This window comes from Caretta caretta, chromosome 3 (assembly GCF_965140235.1).
Source record: "Caretta caretta isolate rCarCar2 chromosome 3, rCarCar1.hap1, whole genome shotgun sequence".
Lineage (NCBI taxonomy): Eukaryota > Metazoa > Chordata > Testudines > Cheloniidae > Caretta > Caretta caretta.
In genome coordinates, this window is record NC_134208.1 from 151,843,110 (window position 1) to 151,867,096 (window position 23,987).

General features: G+C 42.7%; 1 protein-coding gene across 1 annotated transcript in view; it reads left to right on the top strand.

Annotated features, from left to right (window-relative positions):
- The window catches only part of DNAH8 (dynein axonemal heavy chain 8), a 598,059-nt gene that overhangs the window by 249,089 nt on the left and 324,983 nt on the right, over positions 1-23,987 (top strand). The window contains exons 30-33 of the mRNA XM_048843472.2: positions 3,447-3,551; positions 4,140-4,253; positions 7,114-7,176; positions 13,272-13,372. Of these exons, the coding sequence (XP_048699429.2) occupies positions 3,447-3,551; positions 4,140-4,253; positions 7,114-7,176; positions 13,272-13,372 (383 nt within the window). The remainder of the gene's footprint in view (positions 1-3,446; positions 3,552-4,139; positions 4,254-7,113; positions 7,177-13,271; positions 13,373-23,987) is intronic.

Consider the following 23,987-nt stretch of genomic DNA (forward strand, 5'->3'; position numbering starts at 1 on the left):
AGAATTTGGGATTTTTAAATAAACTTGGAGAACCCTAATGATGAGTATATGTTCCTTCAGTCTCCACTTTGAGGGGTGGGAAACAAAATACTTATTTCTCCCCTTTTAGCTCCCTGCTGCAACACTTCTGTTGTTCTTGATACTCACCATCCTAGTCCTACCCTTTTTTGTATGCATAGATAGAGCCTTCTGCAATCTTATCTTTCTGCCTTCCAGATTCCCTGCACAGAGCCACTTTTCATTTAGTAAGTCACAGTACATTGTCAGAGGTATATGCATAATTTTTCTAGTGTAAGTTCTTTTAGTTTTCCCAGTTCTTTTAATTTCTTTTTTTTTTTTAATTTGTCCATCTTTTGTGGAAGGAGGGAAAAGGCTAAACGCTAACATTCTCCATTCTGAAGACTGGTTATACTACCATGATACCAGAAAGATAGTGGTTAAATATTTCAAATGATTATAAAAGTACAAAAAGAACAAATATAAAGGCAAAGGCATAGTCAGGAAAAGCACATGCCAATGTAACAAAGTTCAGTGTGCACCTGGTGGTGTACCTGGTGTTGTAATTTTGTCAGATAAAATAGACTGAATCTTTCTTTCATTGCTTTCTTTGATGTCAGTAGTTCTCTATGTTGGATGTCACTGACATTAAAGAATAAGAGTAATAAGAATTTTCTATATTAGGGAAATTTGCATTAGCATAATTGCATATTGTGTTCACAGTGAAAACCTAGTATTGCACCAGTACAGTGTGTCTACACTCGAGGTTTGTACCAATGTAACCATAGTGATGCAGTTACACTGGTGCAAATTTCCCTAATTTAGACAAGCCCCGTTTTTCCTAATTTAGACAAACGCTGTGTCTGTTTTTCAAATTAGGTATACGAGTCTGTCAAGGTTGAGTCCCCAATCTGGCACTTTGAGTGCAGAAGGTGGGGTTCCGCAAGGATTCTAAAAAATTAATACTGGCCACTTCAGGCTGCATTAACCTCCCAAGGTTACAGCTTTTCTCTGACCGTGGATGGGTATATGCTGCCACCACCCAAATGCAACCTCAGGAAGGTTATTCTTGATGGAGCACTTGGGAATTCCTTCCTGTGGGGTACCCTCAAGCCCTTTCACCCCCGCTCCGGGGAAGAGCTGAGAAAGAAAACAGAGGAAATTAGCTGTTGCCCCCAGCTAATTAAACAACATATGCACAAACTTCTTAGGACACCAAAAATCCAATCCTGTTCTTAAAAAAGGTAAATTGTATAAAAAACAAAAAGAAAGAAAATACATTTGGCACTTAGGCTTTTGCTAGATTTAAAAAACCCACTTACAAAAATTAAACATCAAGAATAACCTTCCTGAGGTCCAGCTTAAAGGTTACAAGCAAAACAAAAAGCATTTGGGGTTAGCACAGTGGAGTCTACAAGCCAATAAGAAAAAAACATAAATAAACCTAATTGTGTCTTTCTAAACATTCCTGATCTACTTACATATCTGCATTGTTAAATAAGTAGTTCTAGATATGATTTGATGATTTCCATATCTGGCCTTAAGCTTCTCACAGCATAACTGCTCCTTGTTCCCCTCTTTTCCAGAGAACCACAACACACAAAGGGAAGTTTTTTCCCCATTTTAAAAAGTTCTAACCCTCCCATTGGCTCTTTTGGTCAGGTGCCCACTCCTTTCCTTTTACCTGTGGGCTTGTTAACCCTTTACAGGTAAAGCAAGTAGAGAAGAGCACCAAGAGGGGTTTTATAGCTAACTGGCTGGCTGGGTGTCCATAAAAGGAAGCTCCCCCCTCCCTCATTTATCACTGAGTCATTCATTGTCCTTCGTGTCATCCTGGTGGGCCAAGATTCTTACATTCTTTTCTAATGATCCATTATCCATGAGTTCGAATCTATTTCAAATATGGAATTTCTGTTATTATAGCAGCCCAAAACATATCTACTGTGAGAAAAGTTGTCTCATCCACACAGCTCCCTGATGAATTTAAGCTAGCAGCACTAATAGAAGCGGTAAATACCACCAACAGCAAGATTAAAAGAATAGGTAGAGTTTAGACAAGAGAAGTATGTGCACAAGTGGAGACATGGAACAGTATCTTCACCAACAGCAGTAGTTTTAGGAAAGTATAAGCCATCTTGTTCCTTAGTGGGAATCTACCATGCACCAACATCCAGTCTACCAGTTCTTGGGATTCTAGTACAATAATAAATTCTGATAGTAGCAGCAGTGTTCAACATATCTTCTAGTATAGCCAATTCATGTTGTTATAGATGTGTAGGGAAAATGTTACTGAATCTGATGAATATTTATTTTAATAGCTCCATATGTATCCTACGTACTTAGAGAGGGGTGTAAGGATAAGGTCCTGACCCAAAGTGTTTACAGTATATACTATAGAGCAGTGGTTCTCAAACTGGGGGTCAAGAGCCCTCAGGGGGTTGAGAGATTATTACATGGGGGGGTCGCGAGCTGTCAGCCTCCACCCCCCCTGCTTCGTCTCCAGCATTTATAATAGTGCTAAATATAAAAAAAGTGTTTTAAATCTATAGTGGGGGTCGCACTCAGAGGCTTGCTATGTGAAAGGGGTCACCAATATAAAACTTTGAGAACCACTGCTATAGAGTTTCCTAACATTTGAGTTCCACTCATGTCAGTGGGATTACTGACATGAGTACATCACTTTTAAATATAAATATTTTCAGGATTGTGCCCTAAGTGGAAAACATATAAACCAGGAATGTGATAAAAACCAGGATATAGAGTAATGATAATTAGCAAGTTACTTGTTAGTTCCATGTTTTTGTTTGATTTTTGTCCCCCTTACGCCCTCATTGATTTAATTAATGCTTTGTTGAGGGGAGGACTAGTTTTCATAAGCCTTACTGAAGTGTGGGTTAAGGGAATACTTAGAAGAAGAGATGGCGTAGGCTTGGGCTGAGATAGAAAGAGGTTTCCGAGCATAGAGGGTTGCAGGAAAGAAAGAACTATGTATTCACAGGCAGTCATAAGCTGTAGTGAATACACGCTACAAGTACACAACAGCAGGCAAATGACTTACATGCTTCACTCAGCCATTTGTCTTAGTTGGTTATAATTTTTAGTATACAATTAATAATCTACTTTGAAAAAATGTAATTAGCATGAAAAACATGTTATATAATAATACATTTTTAGGTGGTTCTGTGAACATTAACACAGACAATGTCTAGTGTTTCTAAATTTGCCTCTAATATTTCATATAGCTCTGCTCATTACAAGATTAGCTGTATCTGTTGTGCTCAGAGATTGGCTCTTCTTCATCCAAACCCCTTTTTTTAAAAAAAAACAACAAAACGTATATTTTGGGCCTAAACTAAGTTGGCTGTATTCTTTTAAAGTATATTTTACAAACTTTGTATTCCTGCAAATAAATTTGAATTGCATCATAATTATTTTTTCTTCTTTTATAGGAAGCCTATAGTATTTTAAATAGATTTGAAGTTGAGGTGACAAAAGAGGAATCAGAAGGAGTTGATACACTTAGATATTCTTTTAACAAATTACAGACCAAAGCTGTAAGTATCTGAAACTGTCCTTTTGCTACTATTTATTAGAAGATAATATGAGTCATTAGGCTTATATGAGAGTAAGGGATTAATACATAAACTGTACTGCTCCAGGAGTAGCCAATGTAGGAATTGGTCACCTCTTACAATGATAGTGAGAGAAGTAAGTTACTTCCCACATTTCATAGTGTCAGAATGCAGCTGAATCCTATCCTTTTGTTTTGTTCTTCCCTAATACTTTTTAAAAAAATCTCTGAATATGAACGATGTCCAGGTTTTGTTGTGTAGCTAGTTAGTTAAGTTTAGTTTGTTTTGACCACTCTGAATTTTCTAAAGATGAGGAAGTTACAGCATCTTGTAAGAGAATAATGCCTTGAAAGTGTTTGGATTTTTTGTTTGGATTTTTTTTAAACATTGTTTTTATATTTAGCTGTCTGAATAAAAAGCTATTTTTTGTCCAATGCTTCTGTAGTTTTTTTTAATGTAACAAATCAACTTGATTATATAGAATTGACATCCCTTTCTTTATTACTATTTTTAAAGAAATAACTTTATTTCAATAATTTATTAATAAATGGACATTCATTTATATTTTAGGTCAGTGTTCAAGATGAGTTGGTTCAAGTTCAGCCAAAATTTAAGAGTAATCTGTTAGAGTCCGTTGAAATTTTTCGTGAAGATGTGGCAAACTTTGACACATCATATGACACGGTAATTAAGTTATCTGTTGGGCTTGTGGTTCAGTTCCTCGGAATATATGGCTTACAACAGTTGGGTGCCAAAATTTTGATCTGCTGAGTTGTCTGAGTTCCTGAGGGCATGGTAACCCAACAGACCTTCTGTCATAGTTACTAGGTCAGCTGTGCTTCAGATCCCTTTTAGTCCTTCTTAAGTGTACCCCTCAGATGATAAACCCGCCTTCATTAATCTCTCTCGAGGGTTGAACCATGCAGTTTTACCACTCCTAATCTTCATCTCTGTGCTGCAGCCCTGCTATTTCTCAATCATGTCTATCTGACAGACCAAACTGAGTTTAGCACCTGTAAGACTTTTCTCTGGGAGCCTGTGACCAACAAGCTGATTAATATGACTCAAAAGCAATTTATTCAAAATAAAGTTTTATTTATTCTTTCACCCAAAGATATAAAATAAAAAAGGCCTATATGCATTTTCAGACAGCTCTTGTTCCTGGACACCCACCCGGCTGCTGGGTTTGGGTCCCACATCCCTGGGCCCCGTGTACTTTAAGCTTCCCTTGGTCTGAACATGCTGCAGCACTGCCTCTTTCCTTGGTCTCAATGGCACACTTCCTGTGCATAGACTCTCTGTTATCCCCTCTTGGAAATGTATCTTTGCAGCCCAGCTAGCCTCTGCCCCAGGATTACTGTTGTGTCTCCTTTCCTCTCCCACAGATTCCCCAGTAGTTTAACCACACCATCTCCCAGAACTCCAACCTTATGGGCATTCTGGGCTTATAATTTAACTCTTTAGGGACATGTGATAGGTGAAGCATATAACACAAACAAAGGTTTCTAAACACAATTACTCCTTGCTTTAGATAGCAGAAAAGCTATACAGATCCAGTCATAAATAATAAATCCCTACGCGCATTTCCTCACTTCATTTTCATTACCACTTGGGAGCATGATCTGGGTTTAGGTCAGAGTTTCTAGGGTGTTCAGAATCCCCTTCCTGCAGTTCATGGCTTCCCCTCCGAATCCTGGAGTCCCTCTGTCTCTCTTCCAGGTCAGCTTCCTTTGATGTTGGCTGGTCCCATACTCAAAAAAGTTCTCTGTTCTATGAAAGCATGCTCAGTTTACTTCTGCTCCTTGCAAGCTTCCTGAGTGTAATCTGTGAGTTCTCCTGGGTATATAAATCCTAGCATTAACATCTGGCTTCTTAATTCTGTTGTTTAGGAATTTTCCAGCCTCCAAGCCCTCTCCCAGACAAACATAGACTAATTGGTTTCCCAGTTCTGGTAATCCTCCTTAGCATACCCATTATTCAGTCAGAGCACAGTTAGATACGTCTTGATGGAGCATCTTCCAGATAACATGAAACGATCGCTAAGGGTATTTTCTCAGCATTCTCTCCAAGCATTTTCTGATGCTTCTGACTCCTTTAGCAAGTTCAGTGGAGACTGCAATTATGCTTCATTTGTGAAGCTACCCTGATTTTCACTAACTAAAGATCAGGCGCTAAACCTTTTATAAATGATTGATCTTAATGATCAGCTCATTTTTTCTCATATTACTGACGGTAACATTTTCAAAAGCACCTAAGTGCCTTAGGAATAGATCGCAGTAACATTTTCTGAGATGAAAAATGCAGATCATGGCAATAAAAATGCTTTGTGAATTTTTGTTGAATTTGCTGAATTGTTTTGGTCAGGAAAATAAAATTTGGAAAAAATCAAAACAATTTCTTTTGAAATGTTCTGAATTAAACGTTATGATTTTTTTAAACAAAACTACCTTTGTTTAGAAATTTACTTCAATTTTGTTTTAAAAAGGTTAGAAAAACTTAAAAACAGAATGAAATATTTCATTTTGGATCAAACAAAATGTTTTGCTTGTGGCGAAACAATTTTTTTTTACTACTTTGGTACACTGAAAAATGTAAAAAAAATGTTCATTTGGGTCAACCTGAAGCAATTTTTTGTTTTGTTTTTTGATATGACCAACAATGGAAAAGTCAGTTATTCACACATTTCTGTTTAGGGGCCTATGTCCCACTGATTTCATGCTAGGGCTTTTGAAAATTTTACCGTCAGTCTCATGGATGGGTCTCAAAGGAGAAATATAATTCTAGCTCTTTGAATATATTGCCTTCTTTGTTCTCCTTGCAAACTTCAGAGAAGTGGGATTTAAGTAGTGGAAAAAATGAAGGATGTTGTGTCACTAGAGCCCTTTGTTTCTTTGCTTTAACAGTCATGGGGGATACTTTCACAGCCCTAATGGGCACTGCTTTTTTTTTTAAAGTGATTCCAAGCTCTGTGGCACAATGGGTTTGCATCCCATAATGCAGATCTACAGAGTCAATATACTTGAAATACAGTTACTGGTATGTTAATCTTTCTATCTTCCTCCCTTCCACTCCTAACACCTCAAGTTATACTTAACAAGAAATTATGTGCAGTTCTATAAATACCAGTGAAAGTAAGCTCTGTGAAAAGAAAAGCAATACATGGCAGATTGGGTATTCTGTAACTTTGATTATACCTTTGATAAAAGTAAAGAGTTGCCTCAAGTCACTTTTTGGGCATTCTTGCTTTATTTTTGACAGGATGAAAATATGTAAAACCTGAAAGTATATTATCTACTAATACTAAATTTGATTAGACTACAGAAATTTCTATTTTATCTAAAATATTTTTTCCTTTGATACACTTCTATAATTCTTTTGGCATTAGTGGGATTTATGGACACACTTCAGTGATTCATATACCCCTTACATATATCCCTTGACTATTTAAACAATTTTGTACATGCTGATGGTTTGTAAATATACAATTTGCCTTAACACACTTGAAGAGTTAATATTCACTTTGTTAACAATTTGTTTGCTTTAGGAAGGACCCATGGTTCCAAATACACCCCCACAAGAAGCTAGCAACAGGTTACAAATATTCCAGGTAAGAAAAAAGTAATTTTTGAAATGTTAAATTGAGAGTCATAGTTGTGAATCAAAGTGAGTTTAGAAAAAGATCCATTACTATCTATGGAACATGGGAATTGATGGATAAGCTTGAGCATTACACTGTAAATTACTTAGATCATAAACTCTTCAGAGCAGGGATTGTCTCTTACTATGTGATTATACAGCACCTAGCACTGTGGGCCCTGTGTTCAACTGGGACCTTGAAACACTGCTGTGATGCAAATAATAACAACAAGAAGAAGAACTTAATTTGTTCAGTGTGTTTTCTACAGACATTTTCTGCATTAGAAACAGAAATTCTCAGGGGATTTTAGGGACGGATTTCTGCAGCAAAGATACACAGTTGGTATGTACCTTTGCTTCATTCTGTTAGTCACAGTCAAATGGCCGTATGTCTTTTCTTCAAAACCAACACCTCTAGCTCCCTTTAATCTTTTTTTCCTCATTAGACACTTGCTGCTGAGTTTGATAGTTTCCTAAAACCAATTTTTGGTTTATGCAAAAGTGTTCCTATCCATGTCTGCTTGAATTATGGTAATTTTGAAACTAATATTTTGAGAAACTGTACCTGCTACTCCACTGCCCTGTATTTTGTATAGTCATTTGTGTCTGTGAAGAGTGAATGCAAATTGCACATAATGTGCTTCCAGATTGGAAGAGTAATGCTTTATGTTCAGTCTGCACAGATACAAATGACTCTACAAGGTAGAGGCCCACTATATTTAATGCTTTTGTAAAATTCAAGTGTATTATGTTGGCCACTCTTACTTCTTCTGTCTACATTTGTTGTGCTGTCAAATAATGCAATCAAGGCTCAAATATCACAGTGATGGTATCGTACTTACTATAGGTTGAGTGATTTTTGTTTGGCCAAGTTTGTTGTTCATTGGTTATATGCTAAATATTTAACTTTTTTGCCATAATATTGATTCAATTATTTTTCTAAGGAAATAAGTTATAGTTATTGTGATAATCAGTAGACAGGCTGTCCTTTGTGAGACCCTTTATAAGTCCCTTGATTTATCCCTTTCAAGTGGTAGGCCCATTCATCAACTTCTCTTTGAGGAGGGATCCTGCTAAGCAACCACTCTCTGACTGGCCTCCAGCTTACAACACCCTGGTTGCCAGCTAGGGTTGCCAACTATCTAGAAGCTGAAAACTGAACCCTTGCCCCACCTTTTCTCCTGAGGCCCCGCCCCCACTCACTCTTCTTCTCCCCCCTCTCCCCCATCGCTCGCTTTCCACACACACACACCCTGCTCATTCCCCCGTCTTCTGGGACTCACCTGCTGCCTGCAGAGCCGGGCTGGGAGGAGCTGATGCAGAGCCTGCCCGCCTGCCAAATTGGGGCACAGCGGTCAGACTCTGGCTCAGGAAAGGAGCATAGTTAGTGCATACTCAGCCTTTTAACACTCCCCTTTCCCATTCTCTCTTTCAATGTACAACTGTATTGAGCTTTTCCTGATTTCACTTAATATCCCCCATTGACTTATAATTAAATTAGAGCCTGGTAACATAGTACACAGGAAAATGAAGGTGAGATTTTATTGTTTGATTTGATCTGATCTGTGCAATACCATTTGCATAAACTGTGACAAAGCTCTGTCCTTGCCTCCGTGGGTCCCACGTTTCCTGGCAGATTTCGCTAGCCTCAGAGGCTCACTGTGACCCTGCACATAACCCTTCTCTCTCCAAGGGCCACAGTCTACTAAGCCATTTTCATCATAAGCCAGCGAGGGAGGTGAGGAGAAGTTATCCTTCTTTGCACGGTCTCTGTTGTCTCCCAGTCTCAGTGATTAATCAGAGGGCAAAGGTTTGGGGGGGGAGCCCGGGCCCACCCTCTACTCCGGGCTCTAGCCCAGGACCCTAATAGTATCAGTTATGGTAGCTGACCTTTTAGAAACATAACATGTACAATTCCCTGGGCTACTTTCCCCACAGCAGCCCTCACTTCCTCAAGCTCCACTTCACCCTTACCTCAGGGCCTCCTTCCTTGTGCCTGATATGGTGTGTACTACTCAGCCTCTCCAACAGCACAACTTCCTCCCACAGCTCCTGACATGCACACCCACCTGACTAACTGAGAGGCTTTTAACTAGTTTCAGCCAGCCCCTGATTGGCTTCAGGTGTTCCAATCAACCTAGCCTTCTCCCTGCCTTCTGGAAAGTTCTTAATTGGCCCCAGGTGTCTTAATTGACCTGGAGCAGCTGCCATTTCACTTATCCTGGTACCAGGGATTTGTTTAGCCTGGAACTAATATATCTATCTCCCACTACTTTTCTATAGCCATCTGGCCTTGCCCCTCACAAAACCCAAGGTAGAGCATAGAATCATAGAACTGGAAGGGACCTCGAGGTCATCTAGTCCAGTGCCGTGCACTCAAGGCAGGACTAAGTATTATCTAGACCATCCCTGACAGGTGTTTGTCCAACCTGCTCTTAAAAATCCCCAATGATGGAGATTCCAGAATCTCCCTAGGCAATTTATTCCAGTGCTTAACCACTCTGACAGTTTGGAATTTTTTCCTAATGTCCAACCTAAACTGCCCTGGCTGCAATTTAAGCCCATTGCTTCTTGTCCTATCCTCAGAGGTTAAGAAGAACAACTTTTCTCCCTCTTCCTTGTAACAACCTTTTATGTACTTGAAAACTGTTATCACATCCCCTCTCAGTCTTCTCTTCTCCAGACTAAACAAACCCAGTTTTTTCAATCTTCCCTCATAGGTCATGTTTTCTAGACCTCTATTCATTTTTGTTGCTCTTCTCTGGACTTTTTTCAATTTGTCCACATCCTTCCTGAAATGTGGTGCCACAATACTCCAGCTGAGGCCTAATCACTGTGGAGTAGAGCGGAAGAATTATTTCTCATGTCTTGCTTACAATACTCCTGCTAATACATCCCAGAATGATGTTTGCTTTTTTTGCAACAGCGTTACACTGTGACTCATATTTAGCTTGTGATACACTATGACCCCCAGATCCCTTTCCGCATTACTCCTTCCTAGGCCATCATTTCCCATTTTGTATGTATGCAACTGATAGTTCTTCTTTGAGAGATGTCCCTGTGAGTGCTCCACTGCAGGTGTCAGTGCGCCCCTGCGCCGTCGTTCAGAGATTTTTACAGCACCCATACCGGTTGCGCATGCGCAGAGCCTGCCTTACATACCAGTCTTGTCTTAATAGTGTGCTTTCACGGCCGATCTCCTCTGTTCCTTCTCTACCGTCCCTGGCTGGATTCAGAGCTCAGCAGACTCATTAAAAACTTTTTCTCTTACTCATTCTACATACTCTTTTCCCTTAGTTTAGCACTCTAGTTACTTAATAAATTCATCCCTAAAAAAAAAAAAAAGTTCCCTCTTGTTCCTGTCATCCTCCAGCTGATGCTAATATGCCTCCCCAGGATTTAAGCGGTGCACTACATGCAGGGACGCCATCCCTATCTTGGATGGTCACTCCCAGTGTATAAAATGCCTGGGGGGCCCCTTCATGGTGGCCTCTCCACTGAGGCTGCCTTGGATGGGGTTGGTTTAGGAGGCAATAACAATGGGAATTTTTGCCTCACTAGCAATGGGACTAAGCCCTCCTATTCATTTCCCAGTTCCCTGGGGACCCTCAGAGCTCCACCCAGACTTCTGAGAACCTTACTGGAAAATTGCATGGAGCAAGTGGGCTCTGAGCCATGATCCAGCCACTCGTCACAGTAATGCTTAGCACAGATCTAGTGCTTCACTGCCAGGGATCTCAAAGTACACTGTAAATGGAAGTGGATATTGCCATCCTCTTATGGAAGGGGAAACTGAGGCACGGAGCAGCACATGATTTGCTCAGGGTCACCCAGCAAGTCTGTAACAGCGCTGGGATTAGAACCCAGGAGTCCTATCTCTCAGTCCCTCTGCTGTAACCACTGGCCCAAACTCCCTTTCCAGCACGTGTGTGACCTATGCCCTTCCAAAGTATCCTGCTCCTAGACTGCAATCCTGCTCCCCAGGAAATCAATTCCCTACAGATGCTTACATGCCATCCTTGGGCTGGGGTCTGCCTTTCAGGGAGCTTTCCCCTGCCTGGTGGCTTGGTCCCTGGGACGCTGAGTGTGGACACAAAGCAGCCTGGTGAGCACAGGCCCTGTACGGGGCTCAGCCAGCTTTAGGAGCCAAGTGTGCTTGGCCTTTGTGGAGCTATAAATGAGTCAAGGCCACTTTTTCGGTGTGGCCCGTGAGCTGGAATATGGTGACAGGGGGCAGGGCCCATGAGCCACCGGGCTTTCTTGCCGGGTCAGCAAAGCAATCCAACTGCAGAGAGCGGCTGGGCAGCCCAGGCTCTCTGCTGCCTCCTTGCCCCATGTGCAGCTTTGCCTGTTCCCCCCTCCTTGCCCTGTATATTGCCCGCCTGCTACCGCTGCCCCTCCCGACCTGTTGCTCGCCCCCTTGCTGCCCTGCATGCTGTCGCCCCTCTCCCTGCCCCACCTCTTCTGGAACACCTGTTGCCTGGGCTGTTGCTGCCCTCTCCACCCCTCTTGCAGGTGCCTGGTCTGTTGTCCCCCATCCCTGCTCTGAGTACCCCCCCTTTCTTGCTCCGCTTGTTGGAGTCCCGGAATCCAGCTCACCATCAAGTGACCCAGCCAGGTCACGGCACTCGCGTCTCTCCAGACACTGCTGGATCCTCAGCAGGTCTGGGAGCAGAGAGCAGCTCCTCGTGGCTCCAGCCACAGCTGCTGCTCTTCCTGCCCCCTCAGTGGAAGAGGCCGGTTACTACAAGTAACCGGACTTAGAGCACACCTGTCTGGACGCTGCCAGGTTCCCTTTTCGACCAGGCGTTCCAGCTGAAAACCTGATACCTGACTCTATTGCCAACTGTGTTATTTATTAGCAATCCCTGGCACTTTGCAAGAGTTTTCCTTCAGGAGCCTGTGGAAAGCAACAATATGCAGTGAGACAGAAGCAGTTTCTTCAAAAAAAGTATGGTTTATTTGCTAAAAGATTCACATCACTCAGAGAAAAAGATTTAAAATAACAGATCTCTGTGTATACTGTGTTACCTGTGCTTGGCATTCCCTTCAAGCCCCTAGGTGGACATGGGTTTGCCTCAGTGTCCGCTCTTCTCTTGAGGACCAAATTACAGTTTGTCTGCTGCAGATCCCTCACTCCCAGTCAGTGTATCTGGGTCAACCTGCAGCTGCTGAAAACTCCCCCCACCCCTCCTCTGTAGGGCATGTCTTTTAATAGACCAATGTTTTGATGTTCAGATTCTCAGCTTTGGCAAACAGTCACATTGCCAGGGTTGGAGCTGAGAAGTCCCTCTTCATGGCTATTATGAAGTGTAACTATTGTGTGTGAGGGGATGCTTCTTATCTAGGCTATGGGTTATCCTTTTCTACTTTCCTTCTCTACAGCCCCTCTTGATCTAACTATGCATTCAGGCAGGGTAATATCACCCAGATAAACTGAAAGGCGTATGTTAGTTATAAAAAGTAATACAAATATTTTCCAATTCTCTATACTTGTGGAATGGTAATTGTCAGAATCACTTATCCTTCCTTTTTTAAAATTGATTCTATATTTGCTTTTTACCAATCTTCTGGCAGTACTCTTTGCTTGACAAGTTATATAATTCTGTCTCTATTTAATGGTTTTTTCTAGTTGTGTCCACACCAGCTAATACAATGTTTAATTTCTCCTGACTGGATAATATAATGTGGCTTTAAGTGCGCATCCTTTTTTATAAAATATTCCTTCAGATCTTTGTTGTGCACATTTTCTCTGTTTAGCTGGAGCATATGTAATATTAAATGAGACAGTGTTTTAAAAAAATCTGTTCAATTGTAATCTGCTGCTATTGTGGCATTCCTTGTTGACACTAGAAAAAACATTCCCCACTGTAGGTAGAAATTGAACAGGATTTAAAATCAAATGTATGTCCTTTGGAGACCAAAAGATGTTATTAGATATTTCTTTGTATACATACTGCAGACTTAAGATAGCTTTATAATTGGACAGCAGTTTATGATAATTAGAGGATCTCTTAGTTACCAAATGTATATCATGTTTGCATTTTTAAATTTTAATTTGATCAGGCCAATTTTGATGAACTCTGGCGGAAATTTGTCACTTATTCATCTGGTGAACAGCTGTTTGGATTACCTGTCACAGACTATGAAGTTTTACATAAAATCAGGTAATGGAAAATAGAGCTATCTTCAAGAACATGTTAAATACTTTAGAAATGCTGTAGTGAATTGAAAAAGGGCATTTGTACAAAAGTATATGTACTTATTCCATCATTTCTGGCAGACCTTATGTGGTATAAAAGAGCAGGGTGTCTGCAACTCTTAGCAGAGGGAGGAGAAAAAACTGAGGTATAGGAAGGAAGGTGAAGACCAGCTGTGGTCTGGAATTAGAATGGAGTTGGAACTGCAGAGTCATGGCTGACTGGGTGCTCTGTCCATGAAGTGGGACTGGCTGGAAGTAAAAACTGCAATTGGGCTCTAAAGTGGTACTGACTGGAGCCAGGAAGTGGTGTTTCAGTTGGGGAGTGAGGAATGACCAGCATCTGGAGCCAAGCAGCAGGGACTAGCTGGGGATTCAGAGATGGAGACAATCTGAGGGTTTGGGGAATTGGTATAACTGGGGAAATGATATAAGTATTACATGTACTCCAGGAAAAAAATTTGCATGCCTGTCTCAGAAACAGTTGAACAGTATTCAAGCTTCCTCTGGATGGCTCACAGAGGTTTTTGCAGCTGTAGGCTAAATTAAAAAAAGCAAAACAATCCACAAAGGGAGATTAGAACACAGAATCTTTGTTAACTTGCAGGTAGGATTGCACAATTGAAGAAAAGATACACTGTTAAACATATCTGGAAGACCCCAAAGTATTAAAAACCATAGCAACTGAAAACTAAAGTTACGCAAACAATTCTGCCACTATTTTTAACACTCAGTACATATACACAGACCATTTAACATCGAAACAACTTTAACTTTGATCCTGTATCAAAATACAGAGGATCAGATCCTCAGCAAGTGTGAATCAGCATAGCTCCTTTGAAAGATCAGGTCCAGAAATTTTAAAAGTTTACCCTTATTCATATAATTGTTCTAAAAAGTTGGCCTTTCATAGAATTCTAATTATAGTATATAATGAGTGAGTATATATATAGTGAGTATGAACTCACTCATTTCTCTCTCTGTTTGCCTATTTGATATTTGTACAATATTGTATTGTATTGTCTTCTATTTACTCATTCCTTTATACTGGAATAATATGAGAGCAAGGTATTTTGTTTTTATTTAGGTAACTCTACCTAGATAAATGTATTGGTATGATATCATTTAAATACTAAATATAAATATTTCAGTCCTCCAGCTTTTTAATAATTTTTGTTAATATTCTATGAATTCCATCCAATTTATTGAAAACTTTCTGGTATTGAGACAGCCAGAACTATATACAGTATTCTATTGTATATACAGAATTCTATTGTATAGTATTGTCCAACCTCAGCTATATAAAAAGCAACAATCATTCTGGTCCATGATACAATGCATCCCAAAGGCATCCCAAAATTAATTAGAAATTTTATTAATATAATCTTGCAAACTCATGTCAAACCCATTGTCCCCTGCTAAATCCATTTCTGCTATACCTATTCAAGCATTATTCTATAATTTGATAGTCTTGGGCATCCCCCTGCCTCTCATATTCCACAGCTTTTTGGTCAGAAGTTCATTTATCTGGCCTTTCTGTACAAACCAGTTAAGCGTTTCCTCCAACTTAAACCATTTCAGGAGGGAAATATTAAAAGGCATCTTCAAATAAAAACTAAAATGTGGGCAATACAGGCTTGTCTACACAGGGGGGTTAAACTGGGTTGAGTTGAGCTAATATGGTTTGAAAACACTTTCATGCACAAACACCATTCATTGTGATGCACTAACTGCATTTATCAAACTCTGGAGTCCTCTTTCAAAGTGAACTAAGTTTGATATGAATTGTGTTAATTCAGTCTATTGTTTATGTTCATGCACTGCAGCTGCGCACTACTTTGGCAGTCCTCCAATTGCTATCCCATGCTGCTTTGTGGGTGACCATCACTGATTTGTCCATATACCTGTGTGCCCTCCACTGCTCTGGTGTCAAGTTGGCTGGATGTCCCCATTTGCTCCTTAATTCAAAAATATCTGCATTGCTGTCAGATTGCCTTACAACATTACTTGAGCAGCTGCCTGGAGCTATACTGAGACGCTCGATCTTATCCACAATCTGGGAAGAAGCATCAATGCAGGAAGCTCTTGTGGCCAGGCACTGGAATAAAGAAGATTTTATGTACATTGCTAAGCAGATGTCTGCAAGGCACCAGAACCAGATCACCCACCAATGCAGAATAAAGACCAAACAGCCCAGGAGAATGTACATTAAAACCAAGGATACCAGGAAAAGTCCAGCAGTGGAAATGTGATCTGTCTATTTTTGAGGAGCTGGACACAATTTTGATCCATTACACCAGAAGTCGGCAATCTCCGGCAGGCAGCACATCAGGGTAATTTGCTGGTGGGCCATGCGACATTATGTGCTGACCACCGCTTCCCGCAGCTCCCATTGGCCGGGAACGGTGAACCGCGGACACTGGGAGCTGCGTGGGGCTGTTCCTGCGGGTGGTCAATGTAAACAAAATGTCTTGCGGCCCGCCAGCGGATTACCCTGATGGGCCGCGTGCCGAAGGTTACCGACCCCTGCATTACACCACTACTGAAACTTACCTCCCCCTTTCCTGCCCCACTCCAAGGATGAGCAGCAAGAGTCATTGTAGGATGAACATGAGGAGCCTCCTGAAAAGCTGTCCCCAGCAAGCCAAGATGTGTTCAGGAGTCAGAACTTTGTTGCCAGGTAGAAAGTGACCCTGATTCCTGCCATGCAGGAACTGAGCGTGATTCCTAGCCAGTTTCTAGCCTGAAAAACAGGCCAGGGTTGAGGAGGCACATCCTATTGAGGAAAACTTGTCATGTATCTAACTGTTTTTAAAATGTATTATTATTATTATTATGCTATACTGCCATGCTACCTTCTGTTCCGGAAGCCTAATGGCCACAGCCATTTTAGGCAGATATGAACTAGGAGCCTTTCTGAGTCTCCAGCCCCCTCCTCAACTCCCTTCTTCATCCCATACATTTGGCCTCCTCCTGCCCCCCACCAATACATGTTTTCAAAATAGAAACTGCTCATGCCAAAAAACTGACCTGTCTCATGTTAAAGCCCTGATTATCGACCATTTTGAAGCCTACACCATGACCTATCTACCTATGTTCCTTTCCCCTCCCCACATCTGTCCTGCCTGGTGAACTCATGCTGCAGTATATCAGGTGCCGCCAGCCCATGCCCTCTCAGTTTCTTCTTACCGCTAGAGTGCAGGCATCCTCTGCAGCCTTCCTTGCTCAGGTCCTGATCCAAGAGTTTGTCGGGCTGCCACCTGGTCATCTGTTCATACGTTTGCATTGCACTACGCACTGATCCAGCAGGCATGAGATGACGCTGGCTTTGGCAGAGCAGTGCTGCAAGCTGCATGATGGTGAACTCCAAGACCACCTCCATTGATACTGCTTGTGAGTCACCTAGAATGGAATCGACATAGAATCATAGAATATCAGGGTTGGAAGGGACCCCTGAAGGTCATCTAGTCCAACCCCCTGCTCGAAGCAGGACCAATTCCCAGTTAAATCATCCCAGCCAGGGCTTTGTCAAGCCTGACCTTAAAAACCTCTAAGGAAGGAGATTCTACCACCTCCCTAGGTAACGCATTCCAGTGTTTCACCACCCTCTTAGTGAAAAAGTTTTTCCTAATATCCAATCTAAACCTCCCCCACTGCAACTTGAGTCCATTACTCCTCGTTCTGTCATCTGCTACCATTGAGAACTGTCTAGAGCCATCCTCTTTGGAACCCCCTTTCAGGTAGTTAAAAGCAGCTATCAAATCCCCCCTCATTCTTCTCTTCTGCAGACTAAACAATCCCAGCTCCCTCAGCCTCTCCTCATAAGTCAAAAAGAAAAGGAGTACTTGTGGCACCTTAGAGACTAACCAATTTATTTGAGCATGAGCTTTCGTGAGCCACAGCTCACTTCATCAGATGTGATGAAGTGAGCTGTGGCTCACGAAAGCTCATGCTCAAATAAATTGGTTAGTCTCTAAGGTGCCACAAGTACTCCTTTTCTTTTTGCGAATACAGACTAACACGGCTGTTCCTCTGAAACTCCTCATAAGTCATGTGTTCTAGACCCCTAATCATTTTTGTTGCCCTTCACTGGACTCTCTCCAATTTATCCACATCCTTCTTGTAGTGTGGGGCCCAAAACTGGACACAGTACTCCAGATGAGGCCTCACCAATGTTGAATAGAGGGGAACGATCACGTCCCTCGATCTGCTCGCTATGCCCCTACTTATACATCCCAAAATGCCATTGGCCTTCTTGGCAACAAGGGCACACTGCTGACTCATATCCAGCTTCTCGTCCACTGTCACCCCTAGGTCCTTTTCCGCAGAACTGCTGCCTAGCCATTCGGTCCCTAGTCTGTAGCGGTGCATTGGATTCTTCCATCCTAAGTGCAGGACCCTGCACTTATCCTTATTGAACCTCATCAGATTTCTTTTGGCCCAATCCTCCAATTTGTCTAGGTCCTTCTGTATCCTATCCCTCCCCTCCAGCGTATCTACCACTCCTCCCAGTTTAGTATCATCCGCAAATTTGCTGAGAGTGCAATCCACACCATCCTCCAGATCATTTATGAAGATATTGAACAAAACCGGCCCCAGGACCGACCCTTGGGGCACTCCACTTGACACCGGCTGCCAACTAGACATGGAGCCATTGATCACTACCCGTTGAGCCCAACAATCTAGCCAGCTTTCTACCCACCTTATAGTGCATTCATCCAGCCCATACTTCCTTAACTTGCTGACAAGAATACTGTGGGAGACCGTGTCAAAAGCTTTGCTAAAGTCAAGAAACAATACATCCACTGCTTTCCCTTCATCCACAGAACCAGTAATCTCATCATAAAAGGCGATTAGATTAGTCAGGCATGACCTTCCCTTGGTGAATCCATGCTGGCTGTTCCTGATCACTTTCCTCTCATGCAAGTGCATCAGGATTGATTCTTTGAGGACCTGCTCCATGATTTTTCCAGGGACTGAGGTGAGGCTGACTGGCCTGTAGTTCCCAGGATCCTCCTTCTTCCCTTTTTTAAAGATTGGCACTACATTAGCCTTTTTCCAGTCATCCGGGACTTCCCCGGTTCGCCACGAGTTTTCAAAGATAATGGCCAATGGCTCTGCAATCACAGCCGCCAATTCCTTCAGCACTCTCGGATGCAACTCGTCCGGCCCCATGGACTTGTGCACGTCCAGCTTTTCTAAATAGTCCCTAACCACCTCTATCTCCACAGAGGGCTGGCCATCTCTTCCCCATTTTGTGATGCCCAGCGCAGCAGTCTGGGAGCTGACCTTGTTCGTGAAGACAGAGGCAAAAGGAGCATTGAGTACATTAGCTTTTTCCACATCCTCCGTCACTAGGTTGCCTCCCTCATTCAGTAAGGGGCCCACACTTTCCTTGGCTTTCTTCTTGTTGCCAACATACCTGAAGAAACCCTTCTTGTTACTCTTGACATCTCTGGCTAGCTGCAGCTCCAGGTGCGATTTGGCCCTCCTGATATCATTCCTACATGCCCGAGCAATATTTTTATACTCTTCCCTGGTCATATGTCCAACCTTCCACTTCTTGTAAGCTTCTTTTTTATGTTTAAGATCCGCTAGGATTTCACCATTAAGCCAAGCTGGTCGCCTGCCATATTTACTATTCTTTCGACTCATCGGGATGGTTTGTCCCTGTAACCTCAACAGGGATTCCTTGAAATACAGCCAGCTCTCCTGGACTCCTTTCCCCTTCAAGTTAGTCCCCCAGGGGATCCTGGCCATCCGTTCCCTGAGGGAGTCGAAGTCTGCTTTCCTGAAGTCCAGGGTCCGTATCCTGCTGCTTACCTTTCTTCCCTGCGTCAGGATCCTGAACTCAACCAACTCATGGTCATGAGCAAGCACTCAAAGAAGAAAAAACAGTTATCTGCCTTTTGTAACTGTTGTTCTTTGAGATGTGTTGCTCGTGTCCACTCCATTACCCAACCTGCTGCCCCTCTGTCATAGTTGTCAGCAAGAAGGAACTGAGAGGGCATGGGCCGACTGTGCCTGATATACCACAGCATGATTGCGGCACTCTAGAGGGCACCACAGCTGACCCTATGAGTACCACTAAGGCAAAAATCTCTGACGGCCGCGCATGTGAGAACACACACACACACACACCTAGAATGGAATTGACATGAGCAACACATCTTGAAGAACAACAGTTACAAAAGGTAGTTAGCTGGGTTTTATGCACAGCATCTCCTAGTGGCTGAACAGTATAGTACAGTTTAGCATTCCATTACAACTCCTTAAAGTTTCTACATTCCTATCATTTCCAAAATATATACTTAGGATGGGCTATTGCCAGCGGGACAGTGGGGTGGGAGGAGGTGTTGTTTCATATTCTCTGGGTATATATAAAGTCTGCTGCAGTTTCCACGGTATGCATCTGATGAAGTGAGCTGTAGCTCACGAAAGCTCATGCTCAAATAAATTGGTTAGTCTCTAAGGTGCCACAAGTACTCCTTTTCTTTTTGCGAATACAGACTAACACAGCTGTTCCTCTGAAACCTATACACACAGAGAATATGAGGCAATGCCTCCTCCCACCCCACTGTCCTGCTGGTGGTGGCTTGTCTGGAGTGATCATCGGGTTGGGCCATTTCCAGCGCAGGTCCAGGTTTTCTCGCCCTCCACCCCCCCCACACAAATTCGCTCTCCTGCTGGTGATAGCCCATCCATCTTTTTGCGAATACAGACTAACAATTGTCACTTTGGATGGGCTATCACCAGCAGGAGAGTGAATTTGTGTGTGGGGGGTGGAGGGTGAGAAAACCTGGATTTGTGCTGGAAATGGCCCAAGCTGATGATCACTTTAGATAAGCTATTACCAGCAGGACAGTGGGGTGGGAGGAGGTATTGTTTCATATTCTCTGTGTGTATATAAAGTCTGCTGCAGTTTCCACGGTATGCATCCGATGAAGTGAGCTGTAGCTCACGAAAGCTCATGCTCAAATAAATTGGTTAGTCTCTAAGGTGCCACAAGTACTCCTTTTCTTTATACTTAGGAGAGGCTCATATACCAGAGAAGTGTACCTTCTGTCAAAAATTGAAGGCAAGGACAAGAAAGAGCTGTGAACTGAAGCTGAGGCTCCTGATGATGGAGAGTTCTCTGAGACCAGCCACTGACCCTAGTCCTTGGACTCCCCCAGAGCAACAATCCCCGATGCAACCATCAACGTCCATGGCACATCATACTCTGGTGGCATCAAAGAGGAAATCTACTGATGCCTCTCACAAAAGCTCAGAAAAGAGAGCTATTCTCAGATTGAAGAATTGACCAGGAGAAAGAGATCCCTGGCAAAATCAGTGACCTTGGTACCAACAGAGCCGCAGCGCAGTACCCATGAGACATTTGGCTCCTCAACTACCAGTACCAGCACTAAGCCTAAAAACCAGAGGGGCACAGCTCAGTAGCATCAGTACCATCTGACAAGAGAAGTGGTAGAGACCAGAATACCTCTTCTAAAATGGCACCTCTGGAGACAAGGAAAGCCGTGGTACTGATCACTTCAATCAGAGACCTCTTCTGGCTGATCATCAGACAAAAGACTACAGCTACCACTGACTCCTTGATACTCATTGGCCATTCTAGACAAACTTTGTTGGTACCAATTACCATGACAGTACCACAGGAATTTTGTTTCTCCAAGGACCTCTTGGTTTCAGAGAAACTCGAATCCCTGCTGCTTGGTATCGGTGGTGCGGTGCAGTACTGACCACATCTCGGTCTCTGGAATTCCCTGTGGTACTAGGACACTCACCACCAGCCTCTATCAAGTGAAAAGGAAGAGGACAATGATAACTTATCTTCGGTCTAAGTGCAAAGTTTCCCAGGGCAATGTTAAGGGACCAGTCACCTAGAACCATGACAGGACTGACAAGGCCCACCCATTTGGTATGGATATTTTTGTGTACCATCACCCAGGCCCTTCACACCATTCCAGTGGCTGTACTGGGACTCATGGGTAGACACCATAGACTATAGACACCAGTCCTCTAGGACCTCAAGTGTCTCCCATAGGATTAGAGTAAGATGATCTTCCTCAGCTTCCATTTCTAGACTCCCTGATCCCCAAGAGGAGACCTTTGAGAAGCAAGAGGCAAGGCTTGATCAAGAAATTACTCGAGCAATAAACATTTCATCATCCACTCCAGGTGAAGCTGTGATGCCTCCTCCACCATCTACGGCACATAACTTTGAACAATTTTTAGACCTCACTGGGAGAGTGGCAGAGACACTTCAGATCTGCCTTGAAGAAGTAAAGGAGTTGCAAAACAAGATGATGGACATCCTCCACACATCCTCACCAGCACGTATTGCATTCCTGATCAACAAGGCTCAACTAGACCCAGCCAAGGTCATCTGGCAAACTCTGGCCATGATAACTCCCACATGTAAAAGGGCAGACAAAAATATTATGTCCCCTCAGTGATTGTGGACTTTTTATTTTCCCAACCATCCCCAAATTCCCTTATTGTATATACTGTAAACACACATGGCAAACAGCACCATGCTAAATCAACACCCTACTACAAGAACTGATAATGACTGGCCTTATTTGGCAGGAAGTCATATTCATCAGCAACCCTACAATTTCGGATTGCTAATTACCAGGCTCTATGGTGAAATATTATATCAATTATGGAAAACTTAATGCCTTTATTAAACATCTCCCAAATGATCAAAAAGAACAATTCCAAGCCATCATTGCCAAGTGCCAGTTTCTGGCAAGGACAGCACTACAGACTACATTAGACGCTGGAGACACAGCTGCCTGCTCCATATCAATGGCAGTAGTGATGAGGAGAGTTTCCTGGTTTCACCTTTCCATTCTCCCAAGAGAAGTCCAAATGACCGTGGAGGACCTTCCATTCAAAGAATCCAAACTCTTTGCAGAAAAGACAGATGCCTCACTACACACACTGAAGGACTGAAGAGCCACATTATGCTCTTTGGGGAGCTACACAGCGGCACAAAAAAGACAATACAGTAAGTCACAGACATCACAAAGATCCCGACCAGCCCAGTTTCCTCCACCTCAGAGACAATACAAACCCCAGCAGAAGACAACAGGTGCAGAAATGAAAGCCGATGGTTCCCCAAACTCAACTGTACAGCCCTCAATGTTGAAACATCAGTTTTGATACTTTGATTGAGGTCCCAAAGAACCACTGCCATCATCAATTGCTGCAAAACTCGAACCATCTACATCCCTTTGGACACTGCCTTGTTCTTTTTCAACAAAACTGGGAAAAGATAACATCAGACAAATGGGTACTGGAGATCATCTCCAATGGTTATTCAATCCATTTTGTCTCCCTCCCTCCTACCCATACTCCCTCCCCACCCTCTTCAGGGACCCTCCTCATGAGAGCCTATTATGTCAGGAAATAAATCATCTCCTAAACCTTGGTGCTATAGAACCAGTTCCAAATGAACACAGATGGAAGGGTTTCTATTACAAATACTTCCCAATATTGGGGAAAAAACAGAGGATGGAGGCCCATTCTCAATCTGAGAGCACTAAACAAATATGGAAAGGCACAAAGATGGTTACACTACCAGCAATAATTCCATCTCTAGACCAGGGAGACTGCTTCTCAGTCCTTGACCTACAAAGATGCTTATTTTCACATTGTGATTCAACAGAAGGTTCCTCAGGTACACTTTTGGTCAAGACCATTTTCATTACAGAGTACTTCCATTCAGCCTGTCACCTGCACCCAGCGTGTTCTTGAAGGTCCTATCTGTGGTAGCGGCCCACCTTCACAAATCAGGAAACATGATGTACCTGTATCTAGATGACTACCTACTCAAGGCATGATCCTTTGATGACACCCAGTGCCACGCAAAAGACTATAGATGTATTCACACAATGGGGACTACAGCTGAACACTCAAAAATTGACTTTGACTCCTGGACACCATCTGGAATTCATAGGAGCCTATCTCGATGCGGTGAAGGCCAAAGCCTTCCTCCCACTACACAGATTCAACACTCTAACTGTCTTAATAGACACCATTCAGACCAACTCCCAGATCTCGGCCAGAAATTGCCTTCAACTACTTGGGCACATGGTGGCAGGCACACTTGTGATAAGTCACATGACACTTCACATGCATTGCCTTCAAGCATAGCTCAAAACGGTATACACACCAAACAGAGACACATTGAATAAACAAACTACTGTCAACAGTCAAAGACTCTCTCAAGTGGTGGAAAGATCCTCAGAATGTCTGCATAGGGGTCCCCTTCACACAGCTACCTCCAACATTGAAACTGATAACAGACACATCTTTACTGGGCTTGGAAGCTCATCTAGACAGTCACACAATTCAGGGCAAATGGTCCCGCATAGAATCAATGGTCCGTATCCACCTATTGGAGCTCAGACTGGTCAGGAATGCTTGTGCACATTTCCTACCATTGATCAATGACGAACATATAAAGGTCATGACAGACAACATAGCATGAATGTTCTACATAAGCACCAGGGAGGAGTGAGATCACCATCCCTTTCTGCAGAGGCAATGAAATTGTGGAATTGATGCATTCG